This window comes from Bombina bombina, chromosome 9 (assembly GCF_027579735.1).
Source record: "Bombina bombina isolate aBomBom1 chromosome 9, aBomBom1.pri, whole genome shotgun sequence".
Classification (NCBI taxonomy): domain Eukaryota; kingdom Metazoa; phylum Chordata; class Amphibia; order Anura; family Bombinatoridae; genus Bombina; species Bombina bombina.
In genome coordinates this window covers 64,814,825-64,835,505 of record NC_069507.1, presented here as the reverse complement: position 1 = coordinate 64,835,505, position 20,681 = coordinate 64,814,825, and the positions used below count along the sequence as shown (strand labels likewise).

At 40.9% G+C, this 20,681-nt stretch overlaps 1 protein-coding gene across 2 annotated transcripts in view; it reads right to left on the bottom strand.

The window, feature by feature from the left end:
• MAPK8 (mitogen-activated protein kinase 8) overlaps positions 1-20,681 on the bottom strand; it is a 64,408-nt gene that overhangs the window by 19,386 nt on the left and 24,341 nt on the right. For both annotated transcript variants that reach the window (XM_053692176.1, XM_053692175.1), the window contains 3 exons: positions 9,426-9,608; positions 1,500-1,624; positions 1,157-1,220 (listed from right to left, as the gene is read on the bottom strand). In XM_053692176.1, coding sequence (XP_053548151.1) covers positions 1,157-1,220; positions 1,500-1,624; positions 9,426-9,608 — 372 coding nt within the window. The remainder of the gene's footprint in view (positions 1-1,156; positions 1,221-1,499; positions 1,625-9,425; positions 9,609-20,681) is intronic.

Genomic DNA, 20,681 nt, shown 5'->3' with positions numbered 1-20,681 from the left:
AAAAGCCAATATGTTCAATAAAAAGAGACTGTATTTCAGATGATGTAACTAAATGCTCAGTGCAGAACAGCCACAATAAAATAAACCAACAAGTTAACAAAAAACAATCCTCGACTAGAATAGAGAAAATGAATAAACCTGCAAAGTGAGAAACTAAAATTGGAATTTCAGAGACTACAAATGAAGCTATTTTTTGTATGAGACCTAAAAAAAATATTCGATTTTATTGCAACCCTTGAGGTGACACGGAAGCAATCCATAAAGCATAAAAAGTAGCATTTTTAAATTCTGGGGGGGGAAAAAAATAAGCGTGTTCTCCAAGTTCTCCCCCCTCAGCACAGTTGTTTCAAGGGGCACACTCCTAATTATGCAATAAGCAACCTAAGAATACAGGATAATAACCGTTACTGCGCATACATGGTGTTGGTTCTTACAGAAGCACTACTACACATGTATGATAATCCTTTTCAATCCCTATTGAGTGAGCAGCTACTGTTGCATGTGATCTGCACCTTTTTAAATGACATTTAACCTCTCATGTGATGGAGACCTCAGCACTCTCTAAAGACTGTGTAAGCAAAGAACATTATCTCTTGTACAAAATGTACTGTTCTAATTCATCAGCATATGTTATTTTAGCACTAGCGATTCTGCAGAGCTATGTGTTTAGTGCCACAAGGGGGTTAACACAGTTAAAGTACAGATTGGGAGCTGCAGAGCGCTGCTGGTCCCCAGCAGAAATGGCGGGTGATCCAATCAAATAGCAGCAGTTGCACAACAAGGTTGTGTGACAAATGTTGCTGAATGGCTTGGTGGCTGTATCTGCTCTTGACCAGCAGTTTTCTGTAGCTCCAGAGCTGTACTTTGTGCAACTGCTTTGTGGAGGTTAAGTACATAGCACTACAGGGTCACTGTTGTTCAAATAATATGATCTGTAATTTCTTCACTATAAATATTCTTTTAGTGATATTCCCTCTCACGAAACTCACATTTTAATCTACTTTTTAACAACTGGCACTTTAGCCTTTGGTTAAATTTATAGTTTTTTTCCTCAATTAACACTTTTTATTCTGGATAATTAAGTGTGTATACATTGTGTATAATTAATTATAATTAGTTAGCATAGTAATCTGGAGGGCAAGCATTCATTCTATACCTTTCCATTCTTCTATAGTGTGTTCTCTCTCATCCAACTGTTTGTCTGGGATCTTTGGGGGAGGCTACAGAGTAGAGAAAAAATAAATGAGGAAATTAAACAAAAAGAAAAAACAAGAGCAGTCTAGTGAAATACCTCAGGAAGACAAACATATATTTATTTTCATTTTTCCTATTTCAAACATTGAAAATGAGTTATGTTCTTTTAGAAATAATAACTTTAAAAAAAGAGAAGGGGTAAAAAAAGTCAAAAGGGAACAGAGGAACAAAGAGAGAAAAGATAAAAGCAGGGGTAAGAAGGGGAGAGCGAGAAAACGTAAAAGAAATGAGCAAAAAACACTTACAGCTTCAGCTTCCAGTGCATCATACCAAACATTTATATATGGGTGATTCAAAGCGTCGTCCACATTGATTCTCTTGGAAGCATCTATTATTAGCATTTTAGACAGCAGGTCTCTGGCTTGGCTAGCTGTACAAGGAGGTCAGAACATGACACGTTATCAGATGACAGAAGAATATACTACAAAGTCACTGCTGCATGGAAAACAAAAACAAAATTTATGTTTACCTGATAAATGTATTTATTTCTTGACACGGTGAGTCAACGGATCATATAATTACTATGGGGAATATCCCTCCTGCCCAGAAGGAGGCGGCAAAGAGCACCACAGCAAAGCTGTTAAATATCACCTCCCTTCCCTCCAACCCAAGTCATTTGACCGAAGTAAAGGAGAGAAAGGAAGCAACATGGTGCAGAGGTGTCTGAAGTTTATAACATACCCACAAAACCTGTCTTAAGACAACAGGGCGGGCCGTGGACTCACAGTGTCAATAAATAAATACAATTTATCAGGTAAGCATAAATTTTGTTTTCTTTCTAATGACACGGTGAGTCCACGGATCATCTAATTACTATTGGGAATCAATACCCAAGCTAGAGTACACAGAAAAGGGAGGGACAAGACCGGGAACCTAAACGGAAGGCACCACTGCTTGAAAAACATTTCTCCCAAAAGAAGCCTCAGCCGAGGCAAAAGTATCAAATTTATAGAATTTTGAAAAAGTGTGAAGAGAGGACCAAGTTGCAGCCTTGCAAATCTGTTCCACAGAAGCTTAATTTTTGAATGCCCAGGAAGAGGAAACAGCCCTCGTAGAATGAGCCGTAACTCTCTCAGGAGGCTGCTTTCCAGCAGTTTCATAGGCAAAACGAATGATACTCTTCAGCCACAAAGAATGAAGTAGCCATAGCTTTCCGCCCCTTACATTTCCCTGAGAAAACCACAAACAGAGCAGAAGACTGACGAAAATCCTTAGTCACCTGTAAATAGAATTTAAATGCACGCACCACGTCTAGATTGTGTAGCAGACGTTCCTTCTGAGAAGGCGGCTTAGGACACAAGGAAGGAACAACAATCTCCTGTTCCAATCTGAAACCACTTTAGGAAGAAACCCTAACTTAGTACGCAAAACTACCTTATCTGCATGAAAAATAAGGTAAGGAGACTCACACTGTAATGCAGACAGCTCTGAAACTCTTCGAGCAGATGAAATAGCAACAAGAAACAAAACTTTCCAAGATAACTTAATATCTAAGGAATGCATCGCCTCAAACAGAGCCTGTTAAAGAACCTTAAGAACTAGGTTAAGACTCCAGGGAGGAGTAACCGGCTTAAACACAGGCCAGATCCTGACCAAAGCCTGACAAAACGATTGCACGTCTGGGACATCCGCCAGACGTTTGTGTAACAAAATAGACAAGGCAAAGCTTGTCGTTAAACCTCTCTCAAGACCCTCTTGGAGAAAAGACAAAATTCAAGGAATCCGAACTCTACTCCAAGAGAAGCCTTTGGATTCACACCAATACAGATATTTACGCCATATCTTATGGTAAATCCTTCTAGTCACAGGCTTACAAGCCTGAATCATGGTCTCAATGACCGATTCTGAAAATCCACGCTTAGATAAAATTAAGCGTTCAATTTCCAAGCAGTCAGCTTCAGAGAAACTAGGTTTGGATGAAGGAAGGACCCTTGAAGTAGAAGGTCCTTTCTCAACCGAAGTCTCCAAAGTGGAAGAGATGACATCTCCACCAGGTCTGCATACCAAATCCCACGAGGCCACGCCGGTGCAATGAGGATCACCGACGCCCTCTCTTGTTTGTTTCGAGCAATGACCCGAGGTAGAAGAGCGAATGGAGGGAAAAGGGTATGCGAGACTGAAATTCCAGGGTACCGCCATAGCGTCTATCAGTACAGCCTGAGGGTCCCTTGACCTTGACCCGTACCTTGGGAGCTTGGCATTCTGCCGCAATGTCATAATGAGAAAATTACCCTTGTAGTTGGAACTAAGGAACTCTTTTCCAAATTCACCTTCCATCCGTGAGATCGCAGGAAAGATAACATTTCCGTGTGGGATCTTGCTTGTTGAAAGGATGGCGCTTGAACCAGAATGTCGTCCAGATAAGGTGCCACTACAATGCCCACATAATCGGAGCACTGCCAACAGGGATCCCAGAACCTTTAAGAAAATTCTGGGAGCTGTGGCAAGGCCGAATGGAAGAGCCACAAAACTGGAAGTGTTTGTCTAGAAACGCAAACCTCAGAAACTTGTGATGGTCCCTGTGGATGGGAACATGCAGGTACACGTCCTTTAAATCTACCGTTGTCATAAATTGACACTCTTGAACCAAGGGAAGAATGGAACGAATAGTTTCCATCTTGAAGGACGGCACTCTGAGGAATTTGTTTAGACTTTTGAGATCTAAAATTGGTCTGAAGGTTCCCTCTTTTTTGGGAACCACGAACAGATTGGAGTAGAACCCCAGACCCTGTTCCTGCATTGGGACAGAAACTATCACTCCCAGGTCAGAAAGGTCCCGAACACAGTGTAAGAACGCCTCTTTTTATCTGGTTTACAGATAATCTTGAAAGCAGAAACCTGCCCCTTGGAGGAAAGGTCTTGAACTCTAGTTTGTATCCCTGGGACACAATGTCCACCGCCCAGGGATCCTGAACATCTCAAACCCAAGCCTGAGCAAAGGAAAGCTTGCCCCCCACAAGATCCGGCCCCGGGTCGGGGCAGGCCATTCATGCTGTTTTTGATTCAATAGCAGGCTTTTTGGATTGTTTTCCCTTGTTCCAAGACTGGTTGGGCCTCCAGGAAGGCTTGGACTGTTCTTGCTTGGAGGAGTGAGTGGAAGGATTTCCCTTGAAATTTCGAAAGGAACGAAAATTACTCTAACGTCCCATTTCCTTATTTCTCTAATCCTGAGGGAGGAAATGGCCCTTTCCTCCCATAATGTCAGAAATCTTTTCCGTCAAACCCGGCCCAAACAAGGTCTTTCCCTTGTAAGGAATCTCCAAAAGTTTAGATGACACATCCGCAGACCAAGATTTTAGCCATAAAGCTCTGAGGGCCTGTACGGCAAAACCAGAAATCTTAGCTCCCAGCTTAATAACCTGTAGGGAAGCATCCGTGATAAAGGAGTTGGCAAACTTAAGGGCCTTTATCCTATCCTGGATTTCTTCGAGGGGAGTGTGTCCGAATAAAATCAGACAATGCATCAAACCAGTATGCTGCCGCACTAGTGACAGTAGCAATACAAACCACAGGTTGCCATTGTAAACCCTGGTGTACATACATTTTCTTGAGTAACCCCTTTAACTTCTTATCCATAGGATCCTTAAAGGAACAACTATCTTCTATGGGAATAGTTGTTCTCTTGGCTAGCGTGGAAATTGCCCCTTCCACCTTGGGTACTGTTTGCCAAGACTCCTTGATAGAGTCTGCTATAGGAAACATCTTCTTAAATATAGGGGATGGAGAAAAAGGGATAGCAATAATCTCTGTAGCCCGATCTGGTACAGGAAATACCTCCACCATGGAAGGCACGTCAAAATACTTGTTTAGTTTACTAGACTTCTTTGGATTGACTACGACGGTAGTGTCAGAGTAGTCTAGGGTAGCTAAAACTTCCTTAAGTAACAAACGGAGGTGTTAGAGCTTAAACCTGAAAGAAACAACTTCAGTATCCGCTAAAGGTATTACACTGTCTGAGTCTGAGATTTCACTCTCAGGTGCTACCAAAGTATTTTCCTCTGCAGGCTTCTGGGAAGGGACATTCGGAATAGCCACTACTGTGTCAGCAACCTTACTCACTGATTGATTACATTTCCTCTTGCGCTTTCCTTGCAGCATGGGAAAAGCAGACAACGCATCAGATACCGCTGATGGGAAGCGATGTCTTGCAAGGTAACTCCAGGTGGAGTAATAGAGGAAGCGCAGGGCACTGGCTGTATGGACGCTAAATTTTGGGACGCATGAGGAGAAAGCTGTGGCATATCTTGAACATTGTCAAAAGACTCCTGAACAGCATCCGCCTTAGACAATGTTTGCTCAGGAAAAAGTCTATCCCTGTAATGTAAAGTTCTCTCGATACATGAGGAACAGAAAGGGATTGGTGGTTCTACATTAGCCTCAAAACATAAAGAACATGTAACATCTTGCAGGGTTTCTTGGTCCATCTTTATTCACCAATAAACAGAAAACAAACTGATATTTTATTCAGAAAATAGCCCCCCCAAAAAACATTACTGTTCCTTTAAATTTTAAAAGAAAAAATAACTGCTTTATTTTTCTGTCATTTAATAAAAACAAAGTGGCCCCCCAAAAAACACTCCAGACAACTCTACACCTCAGCTTCGCTGAGGTGCTTACCTGCCTGCTAACAGAGTGAACTATTCTGTAGCTAATCCGGACTCAACCTTACAAATTACAGTCCGAAAACCGCAACGCTGCTATATCTGTCACGCAGCTGTCTTCCCCACTTCGGAACACAGGCGACAGGGAAAAAAAGGCGCGCAATAGCAACTGCTTCCGTAGCCAACTACGCCCATCGTGGGCGTAACAACATGAAAACCCCTGTTCGGCTAAATGTATTACCATAGCCATCAGGAGTAAAGTAAAAATCACACCACCGTGAACTGAGCCAAGAGTCTCCTCGTCCCCAGTGCCTGCTACTGCTGCCCTTAATAAACATCCCCCTATCATAGGCGAATGTAACTTGTCCCACAATATATTTTAAAGTGCTATCTTTTTCTCTGCAGCGTGTCCCAGAAAAAAATATAGTTAACACTTACCTTAAGACTTCTGCCAGGCAGCTCACTAGGTTTGAGAGGCCAGTTCCCTCACATGGACCTATGGATAGAAACAAAGACTGAGTAATCTTACTCAGGCTTGCACGGTTAGGGCAGCATTAAATATATGGGAGGTGCAGTGAGGATTTTACCCCACAAGTTCCCATTGCTTGAAAGCCACCACTGCTCTACTAAGGAGACTGATATGGACTACGGCTACACCCTAGGACAAAGCAGAACAATCTTGCACTGCTTAAAAAAAAAAAAATCTTGCTTGAAGAATCTTCTAACACCTAACTTTACCACTTCCTTGCTCTAACGTAGGTAAAGAGAATGACTGGGTTTGGAGGGAAGGGAGGTGATATTTAACAGCTTTGCTGTGGTGCTCTTTGCCGCCTCCTGCTGGGCAGGAGAGATATTCTCAATAGTAATTATATGATCCGTGGACTTGTGTCATTAGAAAGAAAGGATAAGACAGGGCTCAAAAAATCTTGGGTACCAGGTTACTATGGCAACTCCATGTTCTGACCTGGTACCTTGAAGTTTGATGTTTTCACGTTGGTGTCTTTGCTCACAACACTACAGAGAGCAGTTACACACCAGTACACAGCTAGGTGTTCAGTTAAAGGGACAGTCTACTCAAAAAATGTTATTGCTTAAAAAGATAATCCCTTTATTACCCATCCCCCAGTTTTGCATAACCAACACTGTGATATTAATACACTTATTACCTCTGTGATTACCTTGTATCTAAGCCTCTGCAGACTGCCCCCTTATCTCAGTGTTATTTATAGACTTGCATTTAAGCCAATCAGTGCATTGTTATGCACGACTCCACAGGAAAGAGCACAATGTTATCTATATGGCCCACATGAATTAGCAGTCTCCTGTTGTGAAAAGCTAATAAAAAAGCATGTGATAAGAGGCTGTCTTTAGTGGCTTATAAACAGGCAGGAATTTAGAGGTCATAAAAGTATATTAATATAACAATGTTGGTTGTGCAAAGCTGGGGAATGGGTAGTAAAGGCGTTATCTATCTTTTTAAAGAACAACAATTTTGGTGTTGAATGCCCCTTTAAAGTAAATAATAAAAATGTAAAATCCTTTTAAAGTTGCGTATCCAGTATGCTCCTTTTCTTTTGTGATTCAGATAGAGCATGACATTTTAAGCAACTTTCTAATTTACTCCTATTATCAAATTTTCTTCATTCTCTTAGTATCTTTATTTGAAATGCAAGAATGTAAGTTTAGATGCCGGCCCATTTTAGGTGAACAACCTGGGTTGTTCTTGCCGATTGGTAGATAAATTCAGCCACCAATAAAAAAAGAGCTGTCCAGAGTTCTGAATAAAAAAAAAGCTTAGATGCCTTCTTTTTCGAATGAAAAAATTTGGGTTCAGTGTCCCTTTAACTGCTGCTCCCAGATCTACCTCACTGAGGAACACATACAAGTCATTTTTATTCTGTATACTGTAATTATGAATATTAAATAAGATGATAATTTATATTGAATGCCTTTAAAGGGATAGGAAAGTCAAAATTAAAGGAACAGTCTAGTCAAAAATAAGCTTTTGTGATTAAGATAGGACATGCAATTTTAAACAACTTTCCAATTTACTTTTATCATCAAATTTGCTTTGTTCTATTGGTACTCTTTGTTGAAAGCTAAACCTAAGTAGGCTCATATGCTAATGTATAAGACTTTGAAGGCCACCTCTTATCTCAGTGCATTTTGACAGTTGTTTACAGCTAGACAGTACTGACTCATGTGTGCCATGTATATAACATTGTGCTCATTCCCATGGAGTTATTTATGAGTCAGTGCTGATTGGCTAAAATTTAAGTCAGTCAAAAGAACGAAAATAAGGGGGCAGTCTGCAGAGGCTTAGATACAAGGTAAAAAGCATGTTTATATAACCGTGTTGGTTACGCAAATTTGTTCTTTTTTTTTTTTTTTTTTTTTTAAATCACAAGAAAGAATAAACACATATTCTACACTAGTGGGAGATATCTGGTGATTGGTGCCTGCACACATTTGTTTCTTATGATTGGCAAACTAGATGTGTTCAACTACAAGTAAAAATTCAAAAAAGTTGTATAAAACGATTTGTTCTATCCGAATCATGAAACAAAATTTAGCCGTTTTCATGAACCCAAATTTTTTCTTTTGCGATTCAGATAGAGCATGCAATTTTAAGCAACTTTCTAATCTACTCCTATTATAAATTTTTCTTCGTTCTCTTGCCATCTTCATTTGAAAAAGAAGGCATCTAAGCTTTTTTATTAGTTCAGCACTCTGGACAGCACTTTTTTATTGGTGGATGACTTTATCCACCAATCAGCAAGAACAACCCAGGTTGTTCATCAAAAATGGGCCGGCATAAAACTTACATTCTTGCATTTCAAATAAAGATACCAAGAGGATGAAGAAAATTTGATAATAGGAGTAAATTAGAAAGTTGCTTAAAATGTATCAGAAAGAAAAAAAAAATAGGTTCAGTCTCCCTTTAATATTCTATTAAGCCATATTTATAATGGGCATACCCATTTTTGTTATTTAACTTCAATTGGGCATGATCTAATTCACAAAAAAATAACTGGAGTTAACTAGGACTGGGTATATTTATCATCAAAAATGTTTGGAGCCGGCTCCTACATTTTTAACAAAATTTGCAGTCTTGTGTTAATGTGTTGCATTAAAGGGACATGAACCCCCCCCCCCCCCCCCAAAAAAAAAATTCTCTCATGATTCAGATAGAGTAAACAGTTTTAAACAACTTACATTTTACTTCTATAATCAAATTAGCAGGTGAGCTAATTGGTTCGGCACCCTGGATAGAGCTTGCTTATTGGTGGCTACATTTAGCCACCAATCAGAAAGTGCTACCCAGGTTCTAAACCAAAAATAGTACGGCTCCTAAGCTTTACATTCCTACTTTACAAATAAAGATAGCAAGAGAACAAAGAAAAATTGATAATAGGAGTACATTAGAAAGCTGCTTAAAATTGCATGCACTATCTGAATCGTGAAAGAAAAAAAATTGGGTTTAGTATCCCTTTAAGTTGTAATACATACAAAATGCCATGAATATAAAAAAAGGGTTGACCTAATCAACAAAGCTATATAGACTCTTACCTTTCAATTTGTTATGCTCCGAGTCAGCAGGGAATAAAACATCTGGGAAGAGTTTCTCAAAGCTATACCCTGCATACTTGGGTCTGTTTTCCACATATGTTCTCACAGTTGGTTGAAGTTTCTTCATGAACTCCGGGGAGGGAGTCCCCAACTGCTCAATTACTTTATTCCACTGATCAATATCTGGTTTGAAGTTCAGGAAAACCTGGAGCCAACAGCACGTGAACTTTTCATCTAGTAATGTGCATCGCAGAGCACACGGACAGCTCAGCAATTCTCCATATAGATCTACTATAACTACTATGCCCCTTTAATCAGTTATTAGAAAAAATAACATTTAAAAGACGCCAGTTTGTGTATTGGTCGTGTAATACCCAGTTTACGTGTTCCGTTATCAGGACCATACACTAGCAGCACAATCTAGAGACACATAATAGATTTATTTGATTACACTGATAAACTCAACAGTACAACCTGGTGAAAAACCAGACTCATCACAATGAGGAATCTGACATATGTTAAGAGTCTTGTCCCCTAGAAAACAGATCTACTCTCAGTCAAAAGTGGTTATGGATTTTCTAAACAAAATATGAAGCAAGTAAAGTAAACATAGAATCTCAAACCCTTGTTCTAAAGCCCCACAGAGTATCTATAAGAAAATGCAGAAAAACTAGCAAAATGTTTAACGAGAGAGGAAAAAGGTGAATGAAGAAAGAATCAGGGCAAGGTATAGGGAAAAAAGTTACTAGTCCACTCAATTTCACTGCAATTTCTTACTTGTCAGGGTTAGTGTACAAATACACATAAAAAAACTAGCTACAAGTTGTGACTATTGGAAAAAAAGGGAACTTTTTACAGTCTATGGAAAATTGTAAGGTCCATGGATTTCTTATTGCCACAAAGGCTGAAAATCACTGGTGTAAATTTACATAATTTTTATTAACCCCTTAATGACTGACGTGCCAAGTACGTCCTACAAAAAACTACCCTTAACGACCAAGGACGTGCCTGGCACATGCTCTGGGGTTTGAATCTCTGGAAGTGATTGTTTCAAGGGTATTGTAGTGATCCCTTGATATTAAGGCATCACTGCAATACCCTTTCTTACCCACCGATGCAGAGAGCATCGATGGTACCGATCGTTGGTGGGTGGGAGCTGTAGCAGGGAGGCAGATGGGCGGCACATCGATGGTCCTGTATCTGGATCTCACCTTACATACGGTTGCGCGTCACTGCGGGAGTGCAGCCGGGTGGATGTGCCACATTTACCTAAGTGCATTAAAAATGTATAGGAAGGATGGACACAGAGGGGGGGAATAAATGGTTTTGCAGGGGATCTGGGAGGGGGGGTAGGGTAATGAGGGGGGGGCAGCTACACTACAGAAAATAGTTTTTTTAAATAAAAATATAAATAAAACACATTATTTGGGGCATATTGGGTACTGTCAGACAGCTGCCAGTACCCAAGATGGTGGCAAATAGGTAAAGGGGGGATCCATCACGGCAGACTGAATATAAAAAAAAAAAATCCTTTTATTTAAGTTCTGCCAGTACTTAAGATGGCAGTGACAATTGTGAGGTGAGGGAGGGAAGAGAGCCGTTTGAGGGGGGTCAGGGAGGGATCAGGGGGTGGGATGTGTCAGGTGGGAGGCTGATCTCTACACTAAAGTTAAAATTAACCCTGCAAGCCTATCTAATTAACTCCTTAACTGCTGGACATAATACAAGTGTGGTGCGCAGCGGCATTTAGCAGCCTTCTAATTACCAAAAAGCAATGCCAAAGCCATATAAGTCTGCTATTTCTGAACAAAGTGGATCCCAGAGAAGCATTTACAACCATTTGTGCCATGATTGCAGTAACCGTTCTAAATAATTTCAGTGAGAAACCTAAAATTGTGAAAAAGTGAACAATTTTTTTTTATTTGATCGCATTTGGCGGTGAAATGGTGGCATGAAATATACCAAAATGGGCCTAGATCAATACTTGGGGTTGTCTACTACACTACAGCTAAAATTAACCCTACAACTCTCTAATTAACCCCTTCACTGCTGGGCATAATATACGTTTGGTGCGTAGCAACATTTAGCAGCCTTCTAATTACCAAAAAGCAATGCCAAAGTCATATATGTCTGCTATATATGAACAAAGGGGATCAAAGAGAAGCATTTACAAACATTTGTGTTATAATTGCACAAGCTGTTTGTAAATCATTTCAGTGAGAAACCTAAAGTTTGTGAAAAAGTGAACGATATTTTTTATTTGATCGCATTTGGCGGTGAAATGGTGGCATGAAATATACCAAAATGGGCCTAGATCAATACTTTGGGTTGTCTTCTAAAAAATATATACATGTCAAGGGATATTCTGGGATTCCTGACAGATATCAGTGTTACAAAGTAAGTAATAATGGTTTGGAAATAGCAAAGTGCAACTTTTATTTATTGCCATATAACTTACAAAAAAAGCAAAGAACATATAAACATTGGGTATTTCTAAACTCAGGACAAAATTTAGAAACTATTTAGCATGGGTGTTTTTTGGTGGTTGTAGATGTGTAACAGATTTTGGGGGTCAAAGTTAGAAAAAGTGTGTTTTTTTTCCATGTTTTCATCATATTTTATTATTTTTTTTTAATAGTAAAATTATAAGATATGATGAAAATAATGGTATCTTTAGAAAGTCCATTTAATGGCGAGAAAAACGGTATATAATGTGTGTGGGTACAGTAAATGAGTAAGAGGAAAATTACAGCTAAACACAAACACAGCAGAAATGTAAAAATAGCCCTGGTCCCAAACGGTCAGAAAATGGAAAAGTGATCTGGTCACTAAGGGGTTAAACATGTTGCTGCACTTTACAATTTGAAATCTGTTATAACACTGCAATCCCGTTTACTATTGTAAAAAAGAAAACAAAATGTTATATATTGCCATATAGTGTTCAGTGCATGCTCCTGAGCCTATCTATCTAGGTAGGCATGCTCTTTAACAACCAAGACTAAGTATTTTTTTTAAAAAAAAATATTGAAATTCAAAGCTCTATCCTTTTTTTTTTTCTTTACGACGCCAGGGATGCCAAACAATACCAGCATTAAATAACCAATAATTTTGAAATACATGATACAAGAGTGAATAGATTTACAATATTATATCCTATTTTAATTAAAGGGACAGTAAAGTCAAGATTAAACTGCAATGGATTAGATGGAGCATGACATTTTAAACATTCCAATTTACTTATATTCCCAAATTTTGCTTAATTCACTTGTTAAATAGTAATACTAGGTGAGCTCAGGAGCGTGCACAAGTCTTTAGCCATCTGATAGCAGTGTTTGCATCAATGTTTATACGAATGTCATACATGATTATAAGTACTGATGCCAAAGACTGCTAGAGGCACATGCACGCTCTTTAGTTCCTATCAGCCTACCTAGCTTTACTCTTCAAAAAATGGTACCAAGAGAACAAAGTAAATTTGATAGTAGAAGTGAATTCGAAAGTAGTTTTAAATTGCATGCTCTGCTCTGTATGAATCAGGACAGTTCAAAAAAGTTGCTTTCTGTATAAAGAAAGAGCATAATAAAGCACTTGCAATAAATAGATGGTATTTCATACAGCAAAGGGGGGATGGAAAGACCCACAACGGAACAACTGAGAAGGTTTGTTGTCCTTAAAAACACTCCACATGCCCTCTTATTGCCCATTACTTTATTCTGTGATGTTAACATGGCCAAAAGGTAAACAAGCAAATCTCAGGTGGTTTTTAATGCGCGACAATAGACTGATGTTACAGTAGCTTCTAGACCAAGATAAAAATAAAGTATAAAAAATAAATTATTTTAGTTGTCTGCCGAATAGCAATATACTTAAACCGACAGACTACACACTTAGTTTCCACTTTTTATTCCTGTACCAGGTTTGGCGCTATTCTTAAACTTTGTGTGGGGACTTTAAAATTACGAGGGTATAAAAGATATCTCTAATCAGTAGAATATATAAAATATATACACACACACACACACACACACACACACACACACACAGTCGTATGCAAAAGTCTAGGGACCCCTGTACAATTTCCATGATTTTCATTTATAAATAATTGGGTGTTTGGATCAGCAATTTAATTTTGATCTATCAAATAACTGATGGACATAGTAATATTTCAGTAGTGAAATGAGGTTTATTGGATTAACAGAAAATGTGCAATATGCATCAAAACAAAATTAGGAAGGTGCATAAATTTACAACAGAAATATTGCATCAATATTTAGTAGAGCCTCCTTTAGCAAAAATAGCAGCCACTAGACGCTTCCTATAGCCTGTAATGAGTGTCTGGATTCTGGATGAAGGTTCAGTTAGGTTTGATGGTTGCCGAGCATGGACAGCCCGCTTTAAATCACCCCACAGATTTTCAATGATATTCAGGTCTGGGGACTGGGATGGCCATTCCAGAAAATTGCACTTGTTCCTCTGCATAAATGCCAGCGTGGATTTTGAGCAGTGGTTTGGGTCGTCGCCTTGTTGAAATATCCAGCCCCGGCGTAACTTCAATTTTGTGACTGATTCCTCAACATTATTCTCAAGTATCTGCTGATATTGAGTCGAATCCATGCGACCCTCAACTTTAACAAGATTCCCAGTACCGGCACTGGCCACACAGCCCCACAGCATGATGGAACATCCACCAAATTGTACTGTGGGTAGCAAGTGTTTGTCTTGGAACGCTGTGTTCTTTTGCCGCCATGCATAACGCCTCTTATTATGACCAAATAACTCAATCTTTGTTTCATCAGTCCACAGCACCTTCTTCCAAAATGAAGCTGGCTTGTTCAAATGTGCGTTTGCATACCTCAAGCGACTCTGTTTGTGGCGTGTGTGCAGAAAAGGCTTCTTCCGCATCACTCTCCCATACAGCTTCTCCTTGTACAAAGTGCGCTGAATTGTTGAACGATGTACAGTGACACCATCTGCAGCAAGAAGTTGTAGGTCTTTGGTGATGGCCTGTGGACTGTTTTTGACCGTTCTCACCATCCTTTGCCTTTCCGATATTTTACTTGGCCTGCCACTTCTGGCCTTAACAAGAACTGTGCCTGTTGTCATCCATTTCCTCACTACGTTTCTCACAGAGGACACTGAAAGCTTAAATCTCTGCGATAGCTTTTTGCAGTCTTCCCCTAAACCATAATGTTGAACAATCTTTGTTTTCAAGTCATTTGAGAGTTGTTTTGAGGCTCCCATGTTGCCACTCTTCAGAGGAGAGTCAAATAGAACAACAACTTGCAACTGGCTACTTTATAATACCTTTTCTCATGATTGGCTGCACCTGTCTATGAAGTTCAAGGCTTAATGGGATCACCAAACCAATTGTGTGTTCCAATTAATCAGTGCTAGGTAGTTACAGGTATTCAAATCAACAAAATGACAAGGGTGCCCAAATGTATGCACCTGTCTAATTTTGTTTTGATGCACATTGCACATTTTCTGTTAATCCAATAAACCTCATTTCACTACTGAAATATTACTGTGTCCTTCAGTTATTTGATAGCTCAAAATGAAATTGCTGATCCAAACACCCAATTATTTATAAATGAAAATCATGGAAATTATCAGGGGTGCCTATACTTTTGCATACGTGTGTGTGTGTGTATATATATATATATATATATATATATATATATATATATATATATATATATATATATATATATATATATATATATATATATATATATATGTGTGTGTGCTATGTGAAGAACATTGAAATGTGAAATATTCATATTTTAAATGTCGGGTTTATATGAGAGTAGTGTGTTTTACACGATTGCGATATTTAAAGTACATCTTTTTACACGCGTCAGGTTAACGCACAAGCGAAAACTTTTTACTTTCAAATTTTAATACGAGTGCTACCTGATGCGCACAAAAACATAAATTATGCTTACCTGATAATTTAATTTCCATTGAGGGGAGGAGAGTCCACGGCTTCATTCATTACTATTGGGAATTAAGAACCTGGCCACCAGGAGGAGGCAAAGACACCCCAGCCAAAGGCTTAAATACCTCCCCTACTTCCCTCATCCCCCAGTCATTTTGCCGAGGGAACCAGGAACAGTAGGAGAAATATCAGGGTAAATTTAGGAATAAATTTAGGGCCGCCCAACGGAGATACGGGCGGGAGCCGTGGACTCTTCTCCCTTCCATGGAAATTAAATTATCAGGTAAGCATAATTTATGTTTTCCATCTAAAGGGGAGGAGAGTCCATGGCTTCATTCATTACTATTGGGAACATACAGTATACCCAAGCTCTAGAGCACACTGAATGAAACCGGGAGGGTAAAAAGCGGACCTGAATCTGAGGGCACCACAGCCTGCAAAACCTGTCTCCCAAAAACAGCTTCCGCAGAAGCAAAAACGTCAAATTTGTAAAACTTTGTAAAAAAGTGTGTAAGGAGGACCAGGTAGCCACCTTACAAATTTGCTGCATAGTGGCCTCATTCTTGAAGGCCCAAGACAAAGCCACACCTCTAGTTGAATGAGCCGTGATCCTCTGAGGAGGCTTATGTGCGCTGTCTCATAAGCCAAGCAAATCAAGCTCCTCAACCAAAAAGACAAAGAAGTAGCAAAGACCCTTTGCCCCTAGCGCTTCCTGGAATACACCACAATAAGAGATGTAGACTGTGTGAAATCCTTTGTAGCATGAAGACAGAACATAAAGGCACAAACCACATCCAGGTTATGAAGTAACCTCTCCTTTGAGGAAGAAAGGTTAGGACACAAAGAGGGAACAACTATTTCCCGATTGATGTTACGGTTAGACACCACCTTGGGGAGAAACCCCAACCCAGTGCGAAGTACAGCCTTATCCGCATGAAACACCAGATAAGGAGGATCACATTGCAAGGCAGCTAGTTTAGATATTCTGCGTGCCAATGCGAGAGCCAACAGGAAGAGAACCTTCCAAGACAGAATCTTAATGACTATGGAATGCATAGGTTGAAACGGAACCCTCTGCAAGACCTTAAGGACTAACTTTAAGCTCCAAGGTGGAGTCGACTGTCTAAAGACAAGCCTGATTCTCCACAGAGCCTGAACAAAAGATTGAATGTCAATCTTTCCCTTTAAAGAACTAGCGGCAAGACCCTTCTCCAAACCATCTTGGAGAAAGGACAGAATCCTGGATACCTTCACCTTATGCCAAGGATATCCATGCTTCTCACACCAGGACAAGTAAGTCATCTGCACCTTATGGTAGATGCAACGAGTGACTGGCTTCCTTGCCTGAATTAGAGTATCAATCAGAACTTCAGAAAAGCCTCTTTCGCCTAAGACTAGGCGTTCAATCTCCACGCAGTCAGCCTCAGAGAATCTAGATTTTGATGTTGAAAGGGGCCCTGTGACAGCAGATACCTGTGACAGGGTAACCTCCACGGCGGAGAGGATGACATCCCCACCAGATCCGCAAACCACGTCCTCCGCGGCCATGAAGGAGCTATCAGAATGGCCGGGGTTCGCTCCTGTTTGATGCGTGCCACTACGTGAGGTAGAAGTGGTAACGGTACAAAAATGTAAGCTAGGCTGAATCCCCAAGGAACCACTAAGGCATCAATCAGCTCTGCCTGGGGATCCCTGAACCTCGACCCGTATCGAGGTAGCTTGCAATTGAGTCTGGACGCCATGAGATCTATCTCCAGCCCTCCCCATCTGTGACAAATCTCCGCAAACACCTCAGGGTGAAGAGACCATTCCCCCGGATGGAAGGATTGTTTGCTGAGAAAGTCCACTTCCCAGTTGTCCACACCTGGAATGTGAATAGCTTAGTGAGCAGACGTGGGACTCCGCCCACTCCAGAATCCAAGACACCTCTCATCCGAAGAGTCAGAGTGGGCCTCGTCATCGTATAGAGCCTCTGGATCTTCCATCAGCGAGGACAAACCCTGGGCCGGGCCGCTATGATAAACCCTACGTTTGCGCTTAGGAGAACGTGGTAAGGCATGGATCACTTTTGAAACTGCCGATTCCAGTTGGTCCGCAAATTCTGACGGCCAACAAATCTCTCCCGAAGGAGTAACGGTTGGATCCCGGGGTGCTGCATGTGCAATCGGAGATGAATGTAGGGAACGCACCTCCCGGGACAAAGAACCTTTAGAGGTGGACGGCTCAGTAGTACTAGACATCCATTTACATTAAGATGTTGCAACTTTATCAAGGCATGTGGAACATAGTTGAGCAGGCTGATCTACCAGAAACTCCTCACAATAAACACAGGAATGAGACTTTATTAAGAAAGGAGAGCCTTCCAACGCGCCAGAGTCCTCCATCGCTTGCGCGTTTGGTTAGACTAATTTTATTTATTAAAAGGCACCTTTATACCACCAATGGCCGGGGCACTCACCACCTCCTAGGACCCGGACTGCAGAAACCGCTACGTCTCCGGCGCCACAGATCAACAGGAAGGATAGCCACACCCAGTCACATGGAATGCCTGGCAGGACCGTCCCCTCCACTAGAGAAAAACGCACCAAAAAATGGCAGCTCAAAGTTTCCGCAAGTAACCTGAAAGTTCCACACATTGCCAGAGCCTCATCTAGCACATAACGCAGCAATGACACAATAAACAACATCATGTATAAAGCCCCCCTGTTCAATAATCCCCTTACAGGAATATTAATCCTTTATTCTGTAAAGATAAAAGGTGCCACACTGTGACCCTGTCTTCTATGTTATCATTATTAATAAAAAAAATGAAACTATCTTACCAGAATCTACACCGTGGAACAGGAACACGGCCCTTCAAGTGTGACAGGTTAGTAGCCTCGTTCCTGACATGGACTTAAGTGAAGAAAGCAGGCAGCGAAACTCATCAACACTGATTGCTTATGGAGCTGTTAATATAAGTTGGGATGGTTTCGCAGAAAGACTCTCCCTGCATCTCCGGACTCTAACTTTCGCCCAGGCTCTCACCGAGAGGCTGACAGAACTACTTAAAACTCCAATCCCATGCCGAAGAGTACTACCGTCCATAAAAGACTACTCAGAAACTCCGGCATTCCTCTGCCATCCTCCTGTGACAAAAGGCAAAGAATGACGGGGGGATGAGGGGAGTGGGGGAGATATTTAAGCCTTTGGTTGGGGTGTCTTTGCCTCCTCCTGGTGGCCAGGTTCTTAATTCCCAATAGTAATGAATGAAGCCGTGGACTCTCCTCCCCTTTAGATGGAAAAACTTATTAGCATGCGAGCTGGAGCGTTAAATTCCTCTCCACTTGTAATCTGGCTTAATAACATAATTTATGCTTACCTGATAAATTTATTTCTCTTGTAGTGTAGTCAGTCCACGGGTCATCCATTACTTATGGAATATATCTCTTCCTAACAGGAAGCTGCAAGAGGATCACCCAGCAGAGCTGCTACATAGCTCCTCCCCTCACATGTCATATTCAGTCATTCGACCAAAGCAGACAAGAAAGGAGAAACCATAGGGTGCAGTGGTGACTGGAGTTTAATTAAAATTTAGGTCTGCCTTAAAGACAGGGCGGGCCGTGGACTGACTAAACTACAAGAGAAATAAATTTATCAGGTAAGCATAAATTATGTTTTCTCTTGTTAAGTGTAGTCAGTCCACGGGTCATCCATTACTTATGGAATACCAATACCAAAGCTAAAGTACACGGATGAAGGGAGGGACAAGGCAGGAACATTAAACAGAAGGAACCACTGCCTGAAGTACCTTTCTCCCAAAAATAGCCTCCGAAGAAGCAAAAGTGTCAAATTTGTAAAATTTTGAAAAGGTGTGAAGCGAAGACCAAGTCGCAGCCTTGCAAATCTGTTCAACAGAGGCCTCATTTTTAAAGGCCCAGGTGGAAGCCACAGCTCTAGTAGAATGAGCTGTAATCCTTTCAGGAGGCTGCTGTCCAGCAGTCTCATAGGCTAAACATATTATGCTACGAAGCCAAAAAGAGAGAGAGGTAGCCGAAGCCTTTTGACCTCTTCTCTGTCCAGAGTAAACGACAAACAGGGAAGAAGTTTGACGAAAATCTTTAGTTGCCTGCAAATAGAACTTAAGGGCACGGACTACGTCCAAATTATGCAAAAGTCGTTCCTTCTTTGAAGAAGGGTTAGGACACAGTGATGGAACAACAATCTCTTGATTGATATTCCTGTTAGTAACTACCTTAGGTAAGAACCCAGGTTTAGTACGCAGAACTACCTTGTCTGAATGAAAAATCAGATAAGGAGAATCACAATGTAAGGCAGATAACTAAGACTCTTCGAGCCGAAGAAATAGCCATCAAAAACAAAACCTTCCAGGATAACAGCTTGATATCAATGGAATGAAGGGGTTCAAATGGAACGCCTTGAAGAACATTAAGAACTAAGTTTAAGCTCCACTGCGGAGCAACAGTCTTAAACACAGGCTTAATCCTAGTTAAAGCCTGACAAAAAGCCTGAACGTCTGGAACTTCAGCCAGACGTTTGTGTAGAAGAATAGACAGAGCAGAAATCTGTCCCTTTAACGAACTAGCAGATAAGCCCTTTTCTAAACCCTCTTGTAGAAAGGACAATATCCTAGGAATCCTAACCTTACTCCATGAGTAACTCTTGGATTCGCACCAATATAAATATTTACGCCATATCTTATGGTAAATTTTTCTGGTAACAGGCTTCCTAGCCTGTATTAAGGTATCAATAACCGACTCCGAGAAGCCACGCTTTGATAGAATCATGCGTTCAATCTCCATGCAGTCAGCCTCAGAGAAATTAGATTTGGATGTTTGAAAGGACCCTGAATTAGAAGGTCCTGTCTCAGAGGTAGAGACCACGGTGGACAGGACGACATGTCCACTAGGTCTGCATACCAGGTCCTGCGTGGCCACGCAGGCGCTATCAGAATCACAGAAGCTCTCTCCTGTTTGATCTTGGCAATCAAACGAGGAAGCATCGGGAATGGTGGAAACACATAAGCCATGTTGAAGACCCAAGGGGCTGTCAGAGCATCTATCAGCACCGCTCCCGGGTCCCTGGACCTGGATCCGTAACAAGGAAGCTTGGCGTTCTGGCGAGACGCCATGAGATCCAGATCTGGTTTGCCCCAACGAAGAATCAGTTGAGCAAAGACCTCCGAATGAAGTTCCCACTCCCCCGGATGAAAAGTCTGGCGACTTAGAAAATCCGCCTCCCAGTTCTCTACGCCTGGGATGTAAATCGCTGACAGGTGGCAAGAGTGAGACTCTGCCCAGCGAATTATCTTTGAGACT